This window comes from Cynocephalus volans, chromosome 9 (assembly GCF_027409185.1).
Source record: "Cynocephalus volans isolate mCynVol1 chromosome 9, mCynVol1.pri, whole genome shotgun sequence".
Lineage (NCBI taxonomy): Eukaryota > Metazoa > Chordata > Mammalia > Dermoptera > Cynocephalidae > Cynocephalus > Cynocephalus volans.
In genome coordinates this window covers 2,570,175-2,590,465 of record NC_084468.1, presented here as the reverse complement: position 1 = coordinate 2,590,465, position 20,291 = coordinate 2,570,175, and the positions used below count along the sequence as shown (strand labels likewise).

General features: G+C 41.4%; 1 protein-coding gene across 1 annotated transcript in view; it reads right to left on the bottom strand.

Annotated features, from left to right (window-relative positions):
- GRK4 (G protein-coupled receptor kinase 4) overlaps positions 1-20,291 on the bottom strand; it is a 76,105-nt gene that overhangs the window by 39,597 nt on the left and 16,217 nt on the right. Inside the window, exons 3-5 of the mRNA XM_063107746.1 lie at positions 10,009-10,121; positions 7,198-7,275; positions 1,075-1,175 (exon numbers count right to left, since the gene is read on the bottom strand). Of these exons, the coding sequence (XP_062963816.1) occupies positions 1,075-1,175; positions 7,198-7,275; positions 10,009-10,121 (292 nt within the window). The remainder of the gene's footprint in view (positions 1-1,074; positions 1,176-7,197; positions 7,276-10,008; positions 10,122-20,291) is intronic.

The following is a 20,291-nucleotide window of genomic DNA, read 5'->3' as shown; positions in this document are numbered from 1 at the left end:
AGTCTGGCACCTGTCCCCTCCCTCCACAACGCAGTTCTGACTGAGGTCACCAATAACCTCCAGTAGTGGAGGGAGGGGACAGATGCCAGACTGTGTGAGCAGAAGAGTGATGGGTGTGGAGAGGGCCCACAGGCTCTCCAGTTATCACTCTGTCCACACTTCCTGCCACTGGCCTTGCTGCCACGACCTCAGTCACACCTCAGCAGAGGTTATGACCTCCAAACCCAGTCTCCTATGCCTCTCAGATGAACACTCAGGATTTAGCTGTCTACCTCATGGCTTCGCTTGGTGACTGAAACACACCTCCAATTTGACACGTCCCCATGCCCACCAACCTCCTCATGGTTTCTGAAATCCATTCATTACCTCCACACCACTGTCATCGCCCTAGTGCAGGCAGCCCTCACACCTCACCTGAACAACTGCCACAGACTCTAAGGCCGGTGTCTTGGACCCACTCTTCCTCCTTTCAAGCCATCCTCTAAATTGCAGCCAGAGCAATCTTTAAAAATGCAATGGATATGTCACTCTAATTGCCCTCAGAGCAAAGAACAAGCTTTCCCACGGCTCCCGGGGCCTCAGCCTCCTCATCTGTGAAACGAGTGACTATCTGCGCACACACACAGCACTGCCCGTTTGAGACCAGAGCACCTAGAATCCGTTCTTTCTCCTGTGTGAATAGAGAAGCTGGATTTACCCAACGTTCTCTGCCTTAGAATTATCCTGTCCAAATCGCAAAGATCCAGAAAAAAGACATTTCTGGTGAGTGTTTAGGTTTAATAAAACATTCCATGGGAATCTTTTCATCCTAGACACGAGCATTTGAAAGGCTGAGCGGAGAGGGCCCGGAGCCATCACAGGGATGCTAGGACACAGCAGCGTGACCCGTTTCAGTGTTCCGCTTATGTACTGTACTTATTACTCTCCAGTCACCTCTTTCTAGTGAGAGTGGTCGTTTTAATTTGGAAAGTACTCTGGTAAGAACTTGTCTCATCCTGAGCAACCTCCTGCAAGCCCCTCTATCTTGGGGCTAGCCACAGATAACATGTACAGGGCTGGGCACCAGCCACTTACCCAGTGCACTCCTCAAAGACTTTTTTGGAAGGGTTCTGCTTCAGTCTTGATCTACATTCTCTCACAACACCTGGAGGTATTTCTGGTAAGGGGGCTGCCAACTTATTAATACAGTACAAACCAAATACACAACAATTAGTTATTTCATAATTTAGCACATACAGAACCTAATGCTTATTATAAAAAATGAAAACATAAGGTGTAAAACACAAGTTGAAATGCCATCCGCACCCTCCACCCAGTCCCCTCACTGGAGTTCAGCCTGTTGTGGGAAGGAGGGTCTCAAAGAAGTGTCTGCACACTCATGTCCACTGTGGCATTATTCACAGCAGTCAAAAAGTTGAACGACACACGTGTCCATCAACAGATGGATGGATAGACAAAATGTGGTCTATCCATGTGATGGAACAGTGTTCAGCCTTAAAAAGGAAGGAAATTCTGACACATGCTGCAACATGGACGAACCTTGAGGACATTATGCTGAGAGAAATAAGCCAAACACAAAGGACAAATCCCATATGATTCCACTTTTGAAGTACCTAGGGTAGTCAAATTCATAGACAGAATGCAGAAGGGTGGTTGCCGGGGGCTGAGAGGAGAGAGAAATGGGGAGTTGTTTAATGGGTACTGAGCTTCAGTTCTGTGAGATGGAAAAGTTCTGGAGACTGGCTGCATTAACAATGTGAATGTAATTAATACCACTGAACTGTACACGTAGAAATGGTCATGGTGATAAATCTTTTTATGTGCTTCTTAACTACAATTAAGAATTAAAAATCACATGCACACACACACACACACACACACACAACACACACACCCTCACACAGTTTCTTTTTCCTCATACAAATGGGAAAAATATACATGTATTTTTTTTTTTTTTTTTTTTTTTTAAAGATGACCGGTAAGGGGATCTTAACCCTTGACTTGGTGTTGTCAGCACCACGCTCAGCCAGTGAGCGAACCGGCCATCCATATATGGGATCCGAACCCGGGGCCTTGGTGCTATCAGCACCGCACTCTCCCGAGTGAGCCACGGGCCGGCCCCGGAAAAATATACATGTAGATTTTAATGCTAACACCTATAGAGTGACCACATTTTCTTTAATGACTGTGTGGTTTTCCAGTGTTTGGGTTTTTCTGACTCTACTGAACATTCTAGTTGCCAGTTTTCCCACTTCAAACACACTGCCATAAACATCTTTGTACACATGTTTCTACAGGATAGATTCCTAAAAATAGAACTGCTATCTCAAAGGATACACTCATTTTAAATATTGGTATTTACTGTGAAAATGCCTCCAAAGGTGCTACCACTTCACATTCCCACTCACAGAGGCCCTAGTGCCAGTTCCCATCCTCTTTATGAAATGAAAAGATAAGGATTGTGGAAAAAGAAAACACATGACAAAACCATTATTCAGGTTCAATGAAAAAAATACTGTCTCCATGTTCAGCTGTACACTTAATTTGTCATTAGAAACAACAAACGTATTGCAGACTGGTTTCTGACTGCGGTAGAGCCCAGTTACCACAGCAAAGCTTTGTGTTTTTTATAAATTGAAGCAGCTCTTTCATCAAAGAAACTGAACTACTGATAGAAATATGCAACAATGAGAAAACTTGCATTAAAAAGTCAACACTATTTTTATAATTAATAATGATTAATAGCTGTCATTTAAATTATCTCATACATTTGAGGCATTTTAATGTATGTTATTTCATTTAGCCTCACAACAACTCTGATGGATGAAGAGGTGTGGGAAGTTACAAAACATGCCAGTGCACCCACAGGAACAAGGGGGAGAGCGAGATTGAACCACACCCTGCCGGACCCCCTGCTGTGAGTCCAGTTTCTCTCTACACAGCACGGCCATGATAAGAACAAACGGGTCAATTCATTTTACCATTTAAGAAAAGAAGTCTAGTCATTCGTTTACTCAACAAATATGTGTTGTTCCAGGCACTGCAGACAGCAGAAACACCACAAAATTTTCTCAAAAACAAAGCCAATATTCCAACAGTATTATTTCCCTTCCAAAGGTCTCAATTTTCTGAAACTAAATGACAGGTTGATTCTATTAAAACTGTTTAATGATTTAACTCCAAACAGAGATCCGATTTTCAGTATCTTGGAAAGTTTTTGTGTTAATAGTTATTTATTCCCACAGAAAGGAAAAGCAATACTTCTAGTCTCCACGAGCAGAGAGGTGAGCGCAGAGAGGAGACTCGAGGAGCAGTCCCACTGGCCTGCTGCTAGACACAACAAAGGCACAACTGAGACTTCTGTGGGGCTTTAAACTAACAAACAAGGATCGTTTTCCAGAATAGGTGTTACCAGGGCAAATTTACCAAAGGACTCAGTGCCTTGCTTTTTACATTTTGGAGACAGGGAACTCTAACAGAAAAGTCTAATGGTGGGGGGTGGATTTTGCAGAAATATGCTTATTTTCCTGTGTTAAAAAATACATTTATTTTTCTATTTTTCAAAAAAAATGGGTTTTCCTTTTATTGTTCAGTTGTAAGCATTTTCTACATATTCTGGATATTAGACCCTTAGATATATGGTTGCAAATACTTTTTCCTATTCTGTAGATTATCTTTTCATTTTCTTGATAGTGCTCTTTGAAGCACAGTTTTTAATTTTGATGAAGTCCAAATTACCTACAATTTCTTTTGCTGTTTGTGCTTTAAGTGTCATATCTAAGAAATCATTGACTAATTCAAGGTCTTGAGATTCATACCTATGCTTTCCTCTAAGAGTTGTATAGCTTCCGCTCTTGCATTTAGGTCTTTGATCCATTTGGAGTTAATTTTTTGTCTATGGTGTGAGGATCCAGATTCATTCTTGTGGCTAAACAGTTGTTTGACCACCACATGTTGAAAAGACTATTCTTTATCGTTGAATGGTCTTGGCACCCTGATCATAAGTCAATTGACTGTAAATGCATGAATTTATTTGTGAACTCTCAATTCTATACCATTGACTTATATGTCTACCCCCTATGCCAGTACCACACTGTTGTAGTAATAAATTTTGAAATTGAAACGTGATTCTTTTTCAAGAAGTTTATCACTATTCTGGGTCCCCTGAATATCTGTATGAATTCTAAGATCAGTTTGTTAATTTCTGCAAACAAAGCAGCTAGGCTTTTGATAGGGACTGTATTGAATCCATAGATAAATTTGAGGAGTAACGCCATCTTAACAATATTAAGTCTTCTGATCCATAAACATGGGATGTCTGGATGTCTTTCCATTTATTTAGGTCTTCTTTAATTTTTCAATGTTTTGTAGTTTTTAGTGCATAAGTGTTGCACTTATTTTGTTATAATTATAACTAAGTATTTTATTCTTTTTTGATGTTATGTAAATGAAATTGCTTTCCTAACTTTTTAATTTTAATTGGTAGTGTACAGAAACACAATTGAATTTTGTACAGTAATCTTGTATCCTACTACCTTGCCAAACTCATTTATTAGCTCTAGTAGTTTTTTCTTTACATGTGGATTCCTTAGGATTTTCTACATACAAGATCGTGTCACCTGCAAATAGAGATAGTTTTACTTCTTCCTTTTCAATCTGGATACTTTTCTTTTTCTTGCCTAACTTCCCTGGCTAGAAACCTCCAGCACAACGGAAACTTTAGTCAAAAAGAAGTGGTGAGAGCGAACACCCTCATTTTGTTCCTAATCTTGGAGGAAAGCATCTAGTCTTTCACACTTAAGTATGATGTTAGCTGTGTGTATTTTGTAGATATCCTTTCTCAGGCTGAGCAAGTTCTATTCCATTCCTAGTTTGTTGAGAGATTTTGTCATGAAGGGGTATGGGTGTTGTCAAATGCTTTCTCTGTGCCTATTAAGATGATCATGTCTTTTTTGTCCTTTATTATATTAATAAGCTGTATTATATTTATTATAAATTATATTAATTTTTCAGATATTGAACCAACTTTGAATTCCTGGGATAAATCCCACTTGGTTTTGGTCACAATTCCTTTAAATTGTAAATTCAAATTTGGCTGAATTTTAATATTTGGGAATCCTGAGAGGAAAACTAAGAAAAGTGAGAAAAACTAAGAATGCCTGAGTGACAGGATAAAGAAATGCAAGAATCAACATACAGTCTTGCTTTACTTTTAGGTACTTTAGATATTCTGGGCTGTTGAAATTTGAGTGACCTCAAGGAGCTCCTTTTTCAGTATGCAAAAGAAAGAAATGTTTGTTGTTTTTGTTTTCAAAGAAAAGATAAGAAAAAGAAAAACTAAAAGGATGATGTGAATCATTGTTATTATTATTTTTTTTTTTTAGAAAAGCACAAGGGCAGGGCAACCAGGTGGAGAAGAGGAAGAATGTGGCAGTTTTCCCAGTTGATGGTAAGAAAAGGGAAAAAAAAGCATTCTAATTACAACATCTTCAGGTAGCCCATACACATCACTCACTATTACCAAATGCCATGGTTTGAATGTCTGTCCCCTCCAAAACTCATGTTAAAATGTAATTGTCATTGTGATGATATTGGGAGGTGGGACCTTTAAGAGGTGTTTAGGTCTTCATGAATGGACTTACTGTGAGAATAGGTTCACCCCCTCTTGGGCATGGGTGCTTGCTCACTCGTGCTCTCTCCCCACCCCCTGTCCCCTTGGGCAAAGGCTGTCCACCCCACTCTTGGGCACAGGCTCTCTCTCTCTCTCTCTCTCTCTCTCTGTGTCCCCTCTCCCCCCACCACCAACCATGGGTGCTCCCTCTCCCCCAGCTCTTGGGCACAGTCACGATCTTTCTATCTCTTGCTCTCTCTTTCCTCACTCTTGGGCATGTGTACTTGCATGCTCGCTCGCTCTCCCCTCCCCCCACCTCTTGGGCATGGGCATAGGTGATCTCTCTCTCTCTCTGCCCTTTAATCATTTGATGATGCAACAAAAAGACCCTTGAAAGATGCTGGCAACTTGAATTGGATTCCCTAGCCTGCAGAACTGTGAGCCAATAGATTCCTGCTCACTATGAATTACAGAGCCTGTTGTATTCTGTTATATATAGCAGCACAAAGAGACTAAGACACCAGGCTGCAGGTGTTTAATTGCGCCTCCCTTCCTCCTCTACATTTGCTATATCCACCGTAATTCAGGTCTAAATTATTTCTCTCTTCTTAATGACCTCCTTTGCTATGTAGGTATTTCTTCAGGAAAGGTGAAGGAAATAAAAGGAGCTAATAAAATAGGCAAGAGAACTAAATAAATGAAACTTCTCAATTCATCCCAATTAGTGTCCTGGGTATACCTACAAATATGCAGACATTGTAATGGCTGTATCTGAAAAGAATGATCAGCGAGGCTGGAGGCTGGGGAGACACAAGCTTTGGAGTCAAAACTCATTTGGGTCTGAATCACAAAAACAAAAACAAGACTATGAAGTCAGTACTATTAAAATCACCCCCAATTTTAAAATGAGGAAATACAGGCATAGAGATGTGTGTGTATCTTTCTGATTTTAGTCCAGGAGACTCATCTCAGATTTGTGACCTTAAGAACTAGAAGATAATAAATTTGTGTTGTTTTAAGTCATTAAAAGCTTAAGGTAATTTGTTACAGCAACAATAGGAAATAATACACTTGGTAAAGGTTTACTTCCAGCAATGTAGTAGAGTCTGGACCTAGCCTTGCTGAGTTCAAATCCCAGTCCTGCCATTTATTAATCACAAGAGCATGAGCAGGTTCTTTAACACTCTAATGGCCTACCAAACAGAAGTCACATGAAAGGAAGCAGTTACAGCTCTAACGTCAGTGACATACCAAACTCCAAGAACCTAGTGAGTCAGAAAGTATAAAAACAAAGACCCATTAAAGCTTATAGGAAAAAATGTTATTTTTAGTGCAAGAGAGGCAAAAAAAATTCTCTAGTTCTATGTTCTGCTAGAAGAAACATAGAAACTTTGAAATTCTTTGAATCTAAGAGTTCTCATTGCTAATTTCCTCACTGAATCAAATGAAAATGTGGAAGAGGAACATTTATAAGAGGTTAAAGCTTTTAGCATATTTGTTATATCTTACCTGACAAAGTAAAAATGGTTATGCACTGTAATTACTTAAGTTATTTACAAATCTTTATTATAAAGAAGAAAACATACCTCATTATTGAAGAATCTATCTAAGATTGACATTCCATAATCTCTTCGCTCCTCGTCATCAGCAACTTCATATTCTGCCTGATTGGAGAAATGAGAGGAGAGAACATGTTAGTTATTTGTCAACACTGTTTCACAACGTTTCAAATTCTCCGACTGGTGGAATTGACTTGGTACCCTCAGGACTACAGACCAGCTCTTTTGATCAAGTATTTACAGCCCTTCTTTGGGAAACTAAGGGCTATGGGAGGAGGGGACCAGTTTTTCAAAGGAGGTTAGTAAAGCAGCTAAGAGCAGTGCTTTCCATAATCCTCTCTACGCCATATTATATTTTCAGCTATTAAATGTGGCTAAATAAAATGCAATCGAAAACAGCTTGGGCTGTTCTAGGCAACAGTATTCTAGAAGTGTCCAAGAGTCACTTGGAAAGCTGAGTGCAGAGCTCCCGGGGGAGGTCAGAGTTGGTGATATCAAAGCAGGGGTCATCCACACACAGTGTCAGGGACAGACCATAAGAGCGGATGAGAGCATCCAGGCCAGAAAACAACAGAAGGGTCAAGAGCACAAACTGACAACATCTAAGCATATGCAGGAGACAGGCAAAGAAGAACAGCAGAAGAAAAGAAAAACCCGATAAGAGATCACAAAAGCCCAGAGGAGAGAACTTTAAGCAGCAGCTAGTCAACGTCAGCAGACATGGAGACTCAGCGTGAAAAGGTCTCAAACAAAGCCCTTGGATTTTGAAGTAGGGGCCTCAGAAGAGCAGAGAAGCCAAAAGCCAGATGGCGGTGAGGGGAGAAGTGAGGATGGGAGGCAAAGGCAGCTGACCCACTGACTGCTTCCTTCCAGGCCTACCCAGGGTCCACGGCCACCAAGCTCATGATGTGGTCAGAACCAGCTTTCCTTCTAGGTTCCAGGGCACCGTACTCACCACAACAAATAACTAGTATACTGTTTACTTAAAGATCCTTTAAATGTGAATTCTGGGAGTTCTGGATACTGTATGACATGCAATTAATGGAAAAGAAAGCAGCCCAATGCTGTGATGGTCTTTTGATGCATTAACATGGCAGGCTTTGGCCCCCAGTTGTTCAAACACTAATCTAGGTATTGCTGTGAAGGTATTTTTATACGCAATTAACGTCTATAATCAGTTGACTGGAAGTAAGGCAGTTTAGCCTAGGTAATCCGGGAAAGTCTGACCCCATCAATTGAAAGGTGTTAGGAGAACAGCTGAGGCTCTCCTGAAGAAATTCTACCTGAGGATAGCAGTTTCCACCCATTTCTGGAGAGTTCCACCATGCCCTCCCTGATGGTCCATTGTACAGATTTCAGACTTTCCTAGCCAGACCATACAATCATGTATGCCAATTCCTTGCAATAAATCTCTTAATATCTCTCTCCTACTTGTTCTGGTTCTCTAGTTGAATCCTATTGGATACAGATACCATTAATTCATTCAACAAAATGCTGGGCAAGGAGCAGGACAAACAACCATGCCAGGTGCCATGAAGGGGAAATGGATAAGAAAGATATGGTCTGTCCACTTGAGAGGCTCAAAGCACCTGCAGTCACCATGACAAGGATAGTGAAAGCAGTAAGCACTGCTTCATCAGGCTTACTTCTGAACCCACACACTGCTGTCGAAAAACAAAACCAAAATCTGTCACCACAATCACTGGCTGTCACCTAATAACTAATAGGTATCATGATAGTATCAGAAGACATAAACCTAAAATAGAGCTTTAACAATGCAGTTCAGCCATTTTAACATGAAGAAGAACTATAGGTACCTACACTCTTAAAATACAGCACCTTGGCAAGCACAACGCACCACATGAAAACTTATATCCACATCCCACCCCTGGAACTGAACAGGCATGCCCTGCTGCATCAGAATTCTATCTTTAAAAAGAATAGCTGCCCCTTTCTAAGACTTGTCTTATTCTAGTAATAGTGCCGGAAAGGACTGGGGGAGTCCCAGTGGGTAGAAAGAAGGTAACAAAAGAGCCTCAAATGTTTTTCTGAGATAATACATTATAAATAAATACATTTTTAAAAAGTTTTTAAAAAGCTATGTCAGAAAAAAATAAATACGAACCCAGTAATAAAGACAGTCCTTTGCATATAATAAGTGCTCAGTACATTTTTGCTGATATAACTAGGACAAGACAAAGCAAAGAGAGGAACGTTTATAACCTCGGTACAAATAACTAAAAGCAAGAGAGCTTTTCTGCCAAGTTCCACTGATTTTCTACTGGTCAGTTGCTTCTGAATTTTATAGTTTTGAAATTCTAGGCTTGCCAGTGGTATCCGTAAAGATCTGGAAACATAAAATTTCTTTACTAATAAGGAAGTCACAGTAAATCTCAAACAGGACACATGAGAATGTTGCACACTTTACAGAGCATAGGAAATTCCATCTAACATGATCATTCTCATGCTCACCTCATCCCTTCCATATGTTTCTGGGTTAGAGTGTTTTTAGTATATAGAGTATCTGCCAGTTGAGAGTAGGAAGGATAATTTTCAGGTGGCTGAACAAGCATATTGTCTTAACTAGCCCATCAATATTCATACAAATTAAAGCAGCATGTTTCAAAATCATTCAATAAGTGCATGTGACTCTCCAACACTTGAAATGTAATTCTACATGAAATACCACTTCATACTAAAGGGATTTCCACAAAAAGAAGATAACATGACACCAAGACAACTAGTCTATCCACTCTACATCATTGACGAGGTCTAGTTTTTGAATTTTCAAAAGCACAAGATTAGGTGGGCAGTTCAGCACTGAGATAAATCGCTTACCACTGCATCCAGGAACTCAATGCGCCTCTTTAGGTAAGGTTCTGTACCACAGAACTGCCTGAAGAGAAGTCTTCCTATTGGCTGCTTGTCACAAAGACTGCTGTAATCCTTTTCTGGGTGAAGAAAGGGGATAAGAAGCAAACAAAATAATCATTACAACACTCCACCAAGTGCTGTTCTGAACCTGTTTTCACTTGATACAATAAAAGCCAAAAACAGTATTTGCTGTATTATTTTTTAAACTACTGTTTTGTTTACTAATATAGACTGGGTTATAATGAACGTTTAAAATTCCCAGGCAGAGCATAGATAGCTGGCAGAACTCATAAAGGTGTATGACGCCTGACGTGAAAGGGCCTGCTCTTCTCCAAAAAGGAACACACAGCGGATCAGTACTCCCTAAGGAACTGGGCAGTCAAGGTCACAACAAAGGAAGAGAGGGGCAGAAAAGAGATCTGAGTCTGTCCTTCCACTACTCCGCCCACCCTATATATGCTTGGCACGAATTGCATGTATGTAAAATATACTGCAGGAGTATACTAAATTAGGTTTTTAAAACTCTTTTCCATTTTGCTACCTTTCTATACTTTCAAAAAGTTACAAATATTATATATGCTTAATGGTTTTTTTTTTTTTTTTTTTTTTATTAAAAAGATGACTGGTAAGGGGATCTCAACCCTTGGCTTGGTGTTGTCAGCACCGTGCTCAGCCAGTGAGCAAACCGGCCATCCCTATATAGGGTCCGAACCCGTGGCCTTGGTGTTATCAGCACCGCACTCTACCGAGTGAGCCACGGGCCAGCCTCTTAATGGTTTTTTTAAACTGGGCCAGCCTCTTAATGGTTTTTTTAAACTGCTCTTTACTTGTTGTTTTTTCTTTTCATAAGAAATACGTTACATACCTTACCTCAAACACTGATACTGTTTTGAGGACAAGTCACTGATATTTGGTAAGTGTGACAAGAGGGATATAAAACAAAAAATCTTACATCCAAAATAGTTAATCAAACTTCAGCAAGAAAATCATTTGCTCTCTTAGCAGTGACTCTCAACTGAAATAAACATGATTATGTTCAGGTACCCCTAAAGTGACTCTAAAGCTGAACAATTAAGATGCAATTCATGAAAATTAAGTGAGCCATAACAATCCCTCAATTAAAGGGTTTATTAATGCCAAGTAATTCTGGTAATCTAAACAATCCTGTTTTGGATCACTGAGTTTTGCACTTGAAAAAGTATAGGTAAGGAGTGTGAAGGTTAATTCTAGATGTCACCTTGGTTAGATGAAGGAATGCTGAGAAACCTGGTAAAGCAATCTTTTCAGGTGTGTCCATGAGGGTGTTTCCAGCAGAGATTAACATGAGAGTCTGAGTGGCCTGGGTGTAAAAGACCCACCCCCTCAGTGTGGGTGGGAACCATCCAATTCCCTGGGGGTCCCGAGAGAACAAAAGACAGAGGAAAGAGGTGAATTTCAATCTCTCTTGATCTGCTGGAGCTGGGATATACTCTTCTCTCCTGTCTGTGGACATCAGAACTCAAGACTCTTCAGCTTTTGGGTTCCAGAACTTATTACACCAAGGACACCATCAGCTTCCCTGGTTTTGAGGTGTTTGGGCTTGGACCGAGCCATGCTACCGGCATCCAGTTTATAGATGGCTTATTGTGGGACTTTTCTTCATAGTCACGTGAGCTAATTCCCCTAATAAATCCCTCTCATGTAATTATAACATATCCCATTGATTCTGTCTCTCTGGAGAACACTGACTAATATAGGAGATATATGTACAGATAGATAGATCTATCACCAGTGCAGAACTGGTTGTTTCAACAAACATCACAACAGTTTTGCAAAAATTCTGCAATCCACTTTGTTCAATTTTGCTGCTACATTTTATTTTAGGGATATTCATTAACCATACTTAGAAAATAAGAGACAAAGCCAGTCAAAAAGTTATGTTTTTGAAATGTTGAGTTTTTAATACTTTCCTCCCTAATTCAAAAGTCCCCAAATGTTCCTAGTTTTCCAACTGAGGATGGCAGACAGAGCATACATGTCTGCCTACTGAAATTACCAAATATTAAAGCAAAACCAAAACAGCTAAAAGAATGAAATCCTCAGGTATTTGAATTTTGAGGATTTCCTGGAAGAAAGAAAACAGATGGAGCTGGATCATTAAAGAAACCATCAGCTCAAGCCCCAGAAATAAGCTGGGCCTCCTAAGACAGTCCCTCCCCAATATCTATATCGTGGGCGCCTCTCCTCAATCCTGACACAATGGCTCGCTGAGAGCCTTTTCCTTTGGGCTGGTGGGCATCTGCCAAGAGAGATACTGGGACCTGAGAGGAAGCGGCAAAACACAGCTTGGAAGCTAAAGTGCTTTTCTAGCAAAGTAAAGCAATTCTGTCTGTGGCTGCTGGAACACATGCCCTGGCAGGATGCTGCCCATTGGCACACACCTACCAGGACCCCAATCATGAAAGAGGAGGCCCGGGGAAAATGGAACTGCACTACCACAGGAGAAAGCCATGCTGGCCGCCTACCTTAACAAATGTAGCCTTTAGTATAAACTCAAATAAACCACCTCAGGTCTCTGGACATAGGGGAAAAAAAGCAGCAGCTAAAAACACTAAAAATAAAAAAATAACCAGCAGAAACACTGAACCAGGAGAAAACAGAAAATGTACCTTTTAAAATCCTAAGTATCCTCTGAGATACTGAAGAGACTGTTAGAGCCATCGAACAAGAACAGCCAACATGAAAAAGCAATCACAGAACAAGAGAAAATTCTTAGAAGTTAAAAATGAGATTAGTAGAAAACACTGTGGAATGGGCTTAAAAATACTTTGCACGTGCATAAAAGCACAGATATTGATCTGAGTAATAAAGAAGAAAACTAAAATAAATGGTGAAAAGCAAGCAGAAAATATGAGAAAATTTTGAAATGTTAAAACAGATCCAGAAAGACAAATATCTACTAGAAGTTCAAAGGGGAAAGGCAGATAAAATGGAAGAGAGGAAGAGGTAGACAGACAGATAGACATATAGATAGACAAATACAGGGGGCATAAAATTTTCTCAGGCCAAAGATGTAAAGGCCCCACTGAGCACTGAACATAACTGATGAAGTATGACCCACACCTAGAGATACCCAGGACATGTCCAACGCTAAGGAGAAACAAGAAATCCTAAAAGCCTCTGAGAAAGAAATAAACATTAGCTACAAGATGTAGTGAATCAGAAGGACATCTGCATAAGTAAAGTTGAGGGGGCCGAGCCCGTGGCGCACTTGGTAGAGTGCTGCGCTGGGAGCGCGGCGACTCTCCCGCCGCGGGTTCGGATCCCATATAGGAATGACCAGTGCGCTCACTGGCTGAGTGCTGGTCACGAAAAAGACAAAAAAAAAAAAAAAAAAAAAAAATAAGTAAAGTTGAGGGCTAGAAAAACCAATGTTTTCAAAATTTGGAGAGTGTGTGTGTGTGTAAATCTTATTCAATCCTATAAATATCAAATAAGAAGGCAAAAAAAGGATGCTTTCCACAACTTAACAACTTGGAAATTTTACCTTCCATGTACCCTGTGTTAAAAAAAAAAATCACTTGAGGAGCTATAGCAACAAAATGAGAAAGAAATCAAAGAGGACAAGATAGAAACCAAGAAGGATGAACCAACAGGTATAACTCAGAAGAAGCAAAGAAAACTAGAAAAAGTAAATAACTGTATAAAGACATTTGGAAGATTATCCTTGGCAAAGTCTGGACAGAACATTTTCTTGCATATGTCTCCAACTATATCTACCTGGTTCTAGATTATATGGTATACGTACATAATAATACTATTGTACTACTGTTACTGGATTTCAATTTTTAGAACAAACTATGACAAAGATACATGGAAAGTAAGTGATTTACCCAACAAGCAGTTCAGAGTGCCTGAAAAAGGGACACAGAGAGCAAATGTACAGAAGAAATGAAGTTTTAAAGACAAGACTGGGAGAGGCTCTTCAGAAAGCCTTCATGTTAAACCAAAGGGTCTGTCTCTACTTTAGAAGGAACAGAAATAAAGAATAATAGTTATAGGTGACATTTGTCCACCTCTTTCTGTATGCCAGGCACTATCGTCAGTCCTTTCCGGGTATTACTTCATTTAGCCTTCACAATAATACTTATATGTCTGGCATTTTAAGGACATCAGAGACCTGCTGGTGGCAACTGCTCACTTCCCAGAACCTCCTCAATCCCAATCAGGGGCTACAGAGATGATCCCAGGGGGCAGGAGAGACTAGGGTAGGTGACCAAGGAAGAGCATGACTGAGGCCAGGGCCACGGCAGCAAGGGTGGGAAGGAGGAGGAAAGTTGGTGACAAAATGAATTTGGGGAGGCAATTCATCCAAACCACTCTGAGTCCCTCCTTTGTAATACAAATGACATGAGCCCCATTCTCAGGAACCTACAGAGGGGACAAAGGAGAAAGCAGGTAGCTAAGTACAACCGATGGGCAAAAAGGTAGAAGGAAGCACCGCTCCTTGAGAGGGGAGCCCGTGAACAACCCAGGTGAGAGGAGCAGGGAGCAGGGTGGTCACAGGCCCTGGCTGACCATGCGGAGACAAGACGTGCATGTGTAGGCAGCATCGGTGAACTGTGAAGGTCACGGCTGACACAGAAAGAGGACGGCTGGTGCGGCCACATGGGTAGGGGGAGGGGCTGCAAAACAATGGCCAGGGTTAAATGTGTTGAGTGGGACATAGATACCTTTGGGACATCTCGGGCTTAAAAACTGCTCTGGAGCTCACAGAGACCTGGGAAGGACACCAACACAAGTCAGGAAGAAGCCAGACTACAGTGGGTTAAGAGTGAACAGGCCGGCAGGGAAGTCAAGGTAACACTCTGAATTCATCAGCTCATCTGGTAAACCCAAACATCTGAACATTTTTTGTACATATTTCAGTTTATTTTGCATTTTATACTTATGTTATCAGTCACTCAAAAATAGTTGTCTATTAGGAATAGATTCTATTCCCACTTTTCAAATTTATTTGATTACCCTTAATTTCATCCAGAATTCTGCTAGATTTGAGTCCTTACTAGTAAGGAAGCAGCTTAACTGGTTCCAAAAGTCTTATTTTAGGTACAGCAGGAAGAATGTAAGGTTATTCGTATTATTTTATTTTATTTTATTTATTGTTTGGGTTTTGGGCGTTTTCTACTTTTTTTATTTTATTAATATTATTTTTTTACATTCTATGATGTTGCGGAAAAGTTGGGAGGGAGGGAGAGAAGGGAAAGGGGAAGGAAATGTGATGGAAGGAAGAAGTAGGAGGGGAGGGATCAAGGCCTGTGGCACCCCCCTCATTCCCACAGGGGAGACCAGGGGGATTCCAGCAGTGGCTTGGTCATTGCCGGGCTAAACGCAGATGTCAGGGGTTGTGGCAAAAGCCTCAGCTCAGGAACTATGGGCCCTTCTTCCTGCAGTTCAGTGGTTGTCGCTAGGCTGGTTGTGCATGTTGAGGTGATGTGGCCAAGGCCCTCAGCACCCATTGCCCCAGCTTGGGAGAGCCTGGGGTACTTCCTGTGGTGGCTTGGTGGTCATCACTGGGGTGGTTGTGCGTGCCAGAGGGTGTGGCCGAGGCCCGAGGCCCCCACCCTCGGGACTGGTTGTGGGTGTCGGGGGGCATGGCTGAGGCCCCTGGCCCTCCTCCCTTTCTGGCTTCAGAGCCCAGGAGACTTCTGGTCTTCCTAGGTGTTACAGGTGTTCTTTGGTGAAATGAGAATTTTACTGGTAAATATCAAACTTTGTCTCTGGTTGTGGGTATCTGTTTTTTCTTCCAGTTCTGTGTTGGATTATTTGCTGTTCCCACCACTTAAAACTCTGCACTAGCACTAGTTTGTTATCCTTTGCTTCTAAATGGGAGAACTTCTTGTGGGGACCAGCACTTGAGCTGTGTGGTTGAGCTAAATTGCTGCTTTGCTGATGATTCCCTAGGGAAGGCTTTTTTGTGAAGCTCAGGTTTTAATGGTTGACTTTCTAGGTATTTCCAGTTCTAGAGAAATCTGGTGCACCTGGGTTGTGTAGAAACTCTGGTCTGGGCCTGAGTCTTTTCATCAAACTGCACCCCATGCAATTCTATATTTCTGACCAGTCTCCTCCAAGTGGTCCTACGCTGATTGGGGGGCAGATCAGCTGTCTTTGCTGTGCTCCAGTGTTCTCCCTGTGGGCCTGTCACCCCTACCGCCCATGCTCCAAACACTTTCCACAGGACAGGCCATGCTCTGGTCCCTTGTAATGACTCACTGGCCTCTGAATTGCTCCTTTTTTTTCAGTTGTTGTGGCTCCTTGCTCCTATGTGGGTCTACGGGAACCCTATTAGTGATCTTAATGGCCTGGGGGCCACCAAGGCCCTCCTCTCCCCTGCTGCCTATGAGCAACTTCATCTGAAGGGCACAGCTGCAGCTTTTGCCAGCTCCTGCTCTGTGCGCTCAGCAGCTCAAGCCTGGAAGGGGCCAGGATTCGAAATGGTCAAAGCGGTTTTTTTTCTCATTGTGGCTTCTCCCACCTTCATGCACTCCATAGGTCTCTTCTCTTCCCCTGAGCTCTAGTGGCCCCAGCTTGGCGGCTGTTGCTTTTTTATAGTCATAAATTGGTTGATTTGTGGGAGAGAGTGATGCTGGGGACCATCTATTCCACCATCTTGACCGGAAGTCTATTTGTATTCTTTTAAGTCTATGTCCTAAGGCTCAGATACTATATAAATTTCTGTCATAACTATAAATGACCATATGATACAATCTACATTTTCTGAAAGATATTTAAAAACATAAATACAGGGTAAGAGCCCCTTGGGTTTTCCTGGAAGGAAGCAGAGCATAATTAAAGAACATGAGTTCTTTCAAACTAGTTCTACCTCCTGCTCTACCACTGAGGAGGTATGAGACCATGGCCAGGTTATGGCCAGCTCATATTATGCAAGCCTCACATTCCTTCTCTGGAAAATGAGAATACTGTCCTCTACCCCACAGGGTAAGGTATGTGAAGGAACTAAAGGTACACAGGACACAACTGGGCAGAGTAGGTCAGTAACCAATGTTAGTTTCAGATTCTGGGGATAGGAATTGTCCTGAAGCACAATGTGGAGACAACAGAAACTTTTAGACTGCACAGCATTTATATGGACACCTTACAGGTAAACCTCCAATTCTTATATTTGCTCAGGTATAAGAGCAAAAATGATGCATCATTCAAAAAATCCTTAATTCTAAAATCTTCTACTCAAATTTGGGTGGTAGGAACGTGGGTGATTATTACTTTATTCAATAAAGTCCTTTACATATGTTCAAAATATTTCATCTGACACACATAGTCTTCATTGTGCAGTAATTTACAATTTTCACATTGATGGCATTAACAAAATCTTGGAGAAATAAGTGACAACAACACCACAAAACTAACAGCAAGTAATTTAGTCAGGGAATTAAAAAATTTTTCTAAATCAATAAAAAATTCTGACATTTATATAAATACAAATATTTTAAATGTTTCTTTTTACTTTATCTGGTTTACAATTCTATTAATGATCTTACATGCATCAGATTTCACATGCTACAAAAATACCACAAACCACAGAAATGTGTCACAAAACACAACATCTCTGAAGCAGTAGACAGTGAGTCTCCCCACCAGAGTCCCCCAGCCTGCAGGAGCTGCAAGACCCAGCCCTTGTCCTCTGATCGCTCAGAGGCTGCTCTGGGTACCAGGCATGAGTGAGCAGAGACGGGAAGAACTGGTGTTTGGAGAGAGGGTGCTGGTCCTTACCAGGGAAGATGAGCTTACTGGGAGAGGAGGAGCCCTGGTGCAGTGGACACAGGGAAGCTTCTGAGTGCTGAGTCCATGGTGCTGAAAAGTCAAAAGAAGCACTTCTCCAGATCCACCTGCTCATAAGATAACCCACTAAAAAGAGACTGATTTCTCTACCAAATTCTGAGGTAAGAATGAGCTGCTTACCAGAAGCTCTCTCGTTCTCTTTCTCTCTCTCTCTTAATCTCAAAGTAATCCTCCTGGGCCGAGCCCGTGGCACACTTGGGAGAGTGCTGCGCTGGGAGCGCAGCGACGCTCCCGCCGCGGGTTCGGATCCTATATAGGGGTGGCTGGTGCACTCACTGGCTGAGTGCCAGTCACGAAAACAGACAAAGAAAAAAAAAAAAAAGAAATCAAAGTAATCCTCCTATACAAAGAACACTAACTCAAAGTTTTATAGCTTGCTTATTCTGAACCATCTACAAATTCAGAAAAACCAAAGGATAAAAATTAGAAAAACCCAAGTTATGCTTACTACCACACTAAATCAAATGTTATGTAAACTAATAAAGAAAATAAAGATCTGCATGCAAAGTAGAGAGTATCTCAGTAGAAACACTGTTTTATTCAGTGAGAAACTTCTGCTTGTACATCTTCACAGAAACAACACTTGCGAAGGTCACCAGTTCATTCACTTAAACAAACTGTGGCCAAGTAGTGTTACAGGCATGGAAAAAAAAATTACAAAGACCTTGAACTTGTAACCAAATTCAGTGGCTCCTTGGCCTCTCTGACATGCCCACCCACCTGGAACCACCCCAGCCCCTACTTCTATTGACCCCGCCCCACAACTTAACACAGATCCATCTGAATGCTCCTTCTTGGTCCACCTGGCCAGAACCTCCTCTTCAACTGGGCCATAACAGGACGGAAGGTCTTCTGAGCTTGGTCAAGGGCCTTTCCCTTTTCACTCTTTGTTCGCTCCTGTCCACTTCCAGTCTTGTGACTTCTCGATGCTATCTCTACACACTTATCCCCCAGGTTCCTATCTACAGCCCAGACTTCTCTGAGCTTTAAACATGAATATACAGCTTCCATTCCAGCAGGCTGGTCCCCATGTGCCCACTCTCAGTGAATGGAGAAGATCTGGGCATCATCCTTAATCCCTCCCCTCTCTTTACTCCCCACATAAATCTATCAGATTCCACCTCCTAAGTTTTTTCCATCCCCAGCCAAGTTCACGTCATCTCTTGCCTGGACAATGGCGACAGTCTTCTACGTAGTCTTGCTGTTTCCTGCAATCCCATCCTTCACACTGAAGCCTCAGAGACTTTCCTAAAATGTAAATCTTACTACGTCATTCCTATGCTACAAATCTGGCAATGTTAACTTTTCCTAACTCTAATGAGAGAAAAGCCTCTACCAGGTCTACAACGCCTGCCACCTGCTTCTGCCCCATCCACTGTCACCCTCTTCCTTTGTCTTTGTTCCAGCAAGACTGGCCTTTCTTAAGTTCCTGAAAATTACTGTTCTTTTTCCCCTCTTGTGGCCCTTGTGCTTGTGAACCCTGTTGCCTGGAAAATTCTTCTCCCATCTGTCTCACCCCATCCTCATAGCCTAGTTAGGATGCCTTCCCTGATCCTCTCTGCCCTACCTCCAACAAGGTTAAGCTGTCAGGGGTTCGGATCCCCATACCATCCAACCACAAAAAAAAAGAAAAAAGGAAAAAAAGATAGTCCCAAAGAAAAGTTCACAATATCTTAATTACAATGCAAATGTCACATGTTAGAATCAACCTCCATACTAATCTATGTTATATTCAGAAAAAATTACTATTAACACTATGGATCAAATATCAATTGTTCCAGCAAAGATATACACATGGCCAATAGGCACATAAAAAGACGCTCAACATCATTAGTCATCAGGGAAATGTAAATCACACCCACGAGGATGGCTATAATGAGAATAACAAGTGTTGGTGAGTATGTGGGGGAATATTGCTGGTGGGAATGTAAAATGATGCCATTATTTTGAAAAACAGTTCCTCACATTCCTCAAAATTCCTCAAAAAGTTAAACACAGAGTTTCCATATGTACTAGGCTGAGTAATGGCCCCCAAGATATCAGGTCCAAATTCCTAGACCCTGTAAATGTTACCTTATTTGGGAAAAGGTCTCTGCAAATGTGATTTAGTAAAGGATCTTGACAAGGAAATATTCTCGTGGATTATTTGGTTGGGCCCTAAATGCAATCAGATGTACACTTACAAGAGTCTAGAAACAAACCTTCACGTTTATAGTCAGCTTATTTTTAATAAGGGTGCCAAAGACAATTCAACGGTGAAAGAACAGTCATTTCAAGGAACGGTGCTGGGACAACTGGATATCCAATAAGAAAAATGAAGTTGGATCTCTACCTCATAACTTATACAAAAATTAACTCCAAATGGATTAAACACCTAAATGTAAGAGCTAAAGTCTTAGAGGAACAGG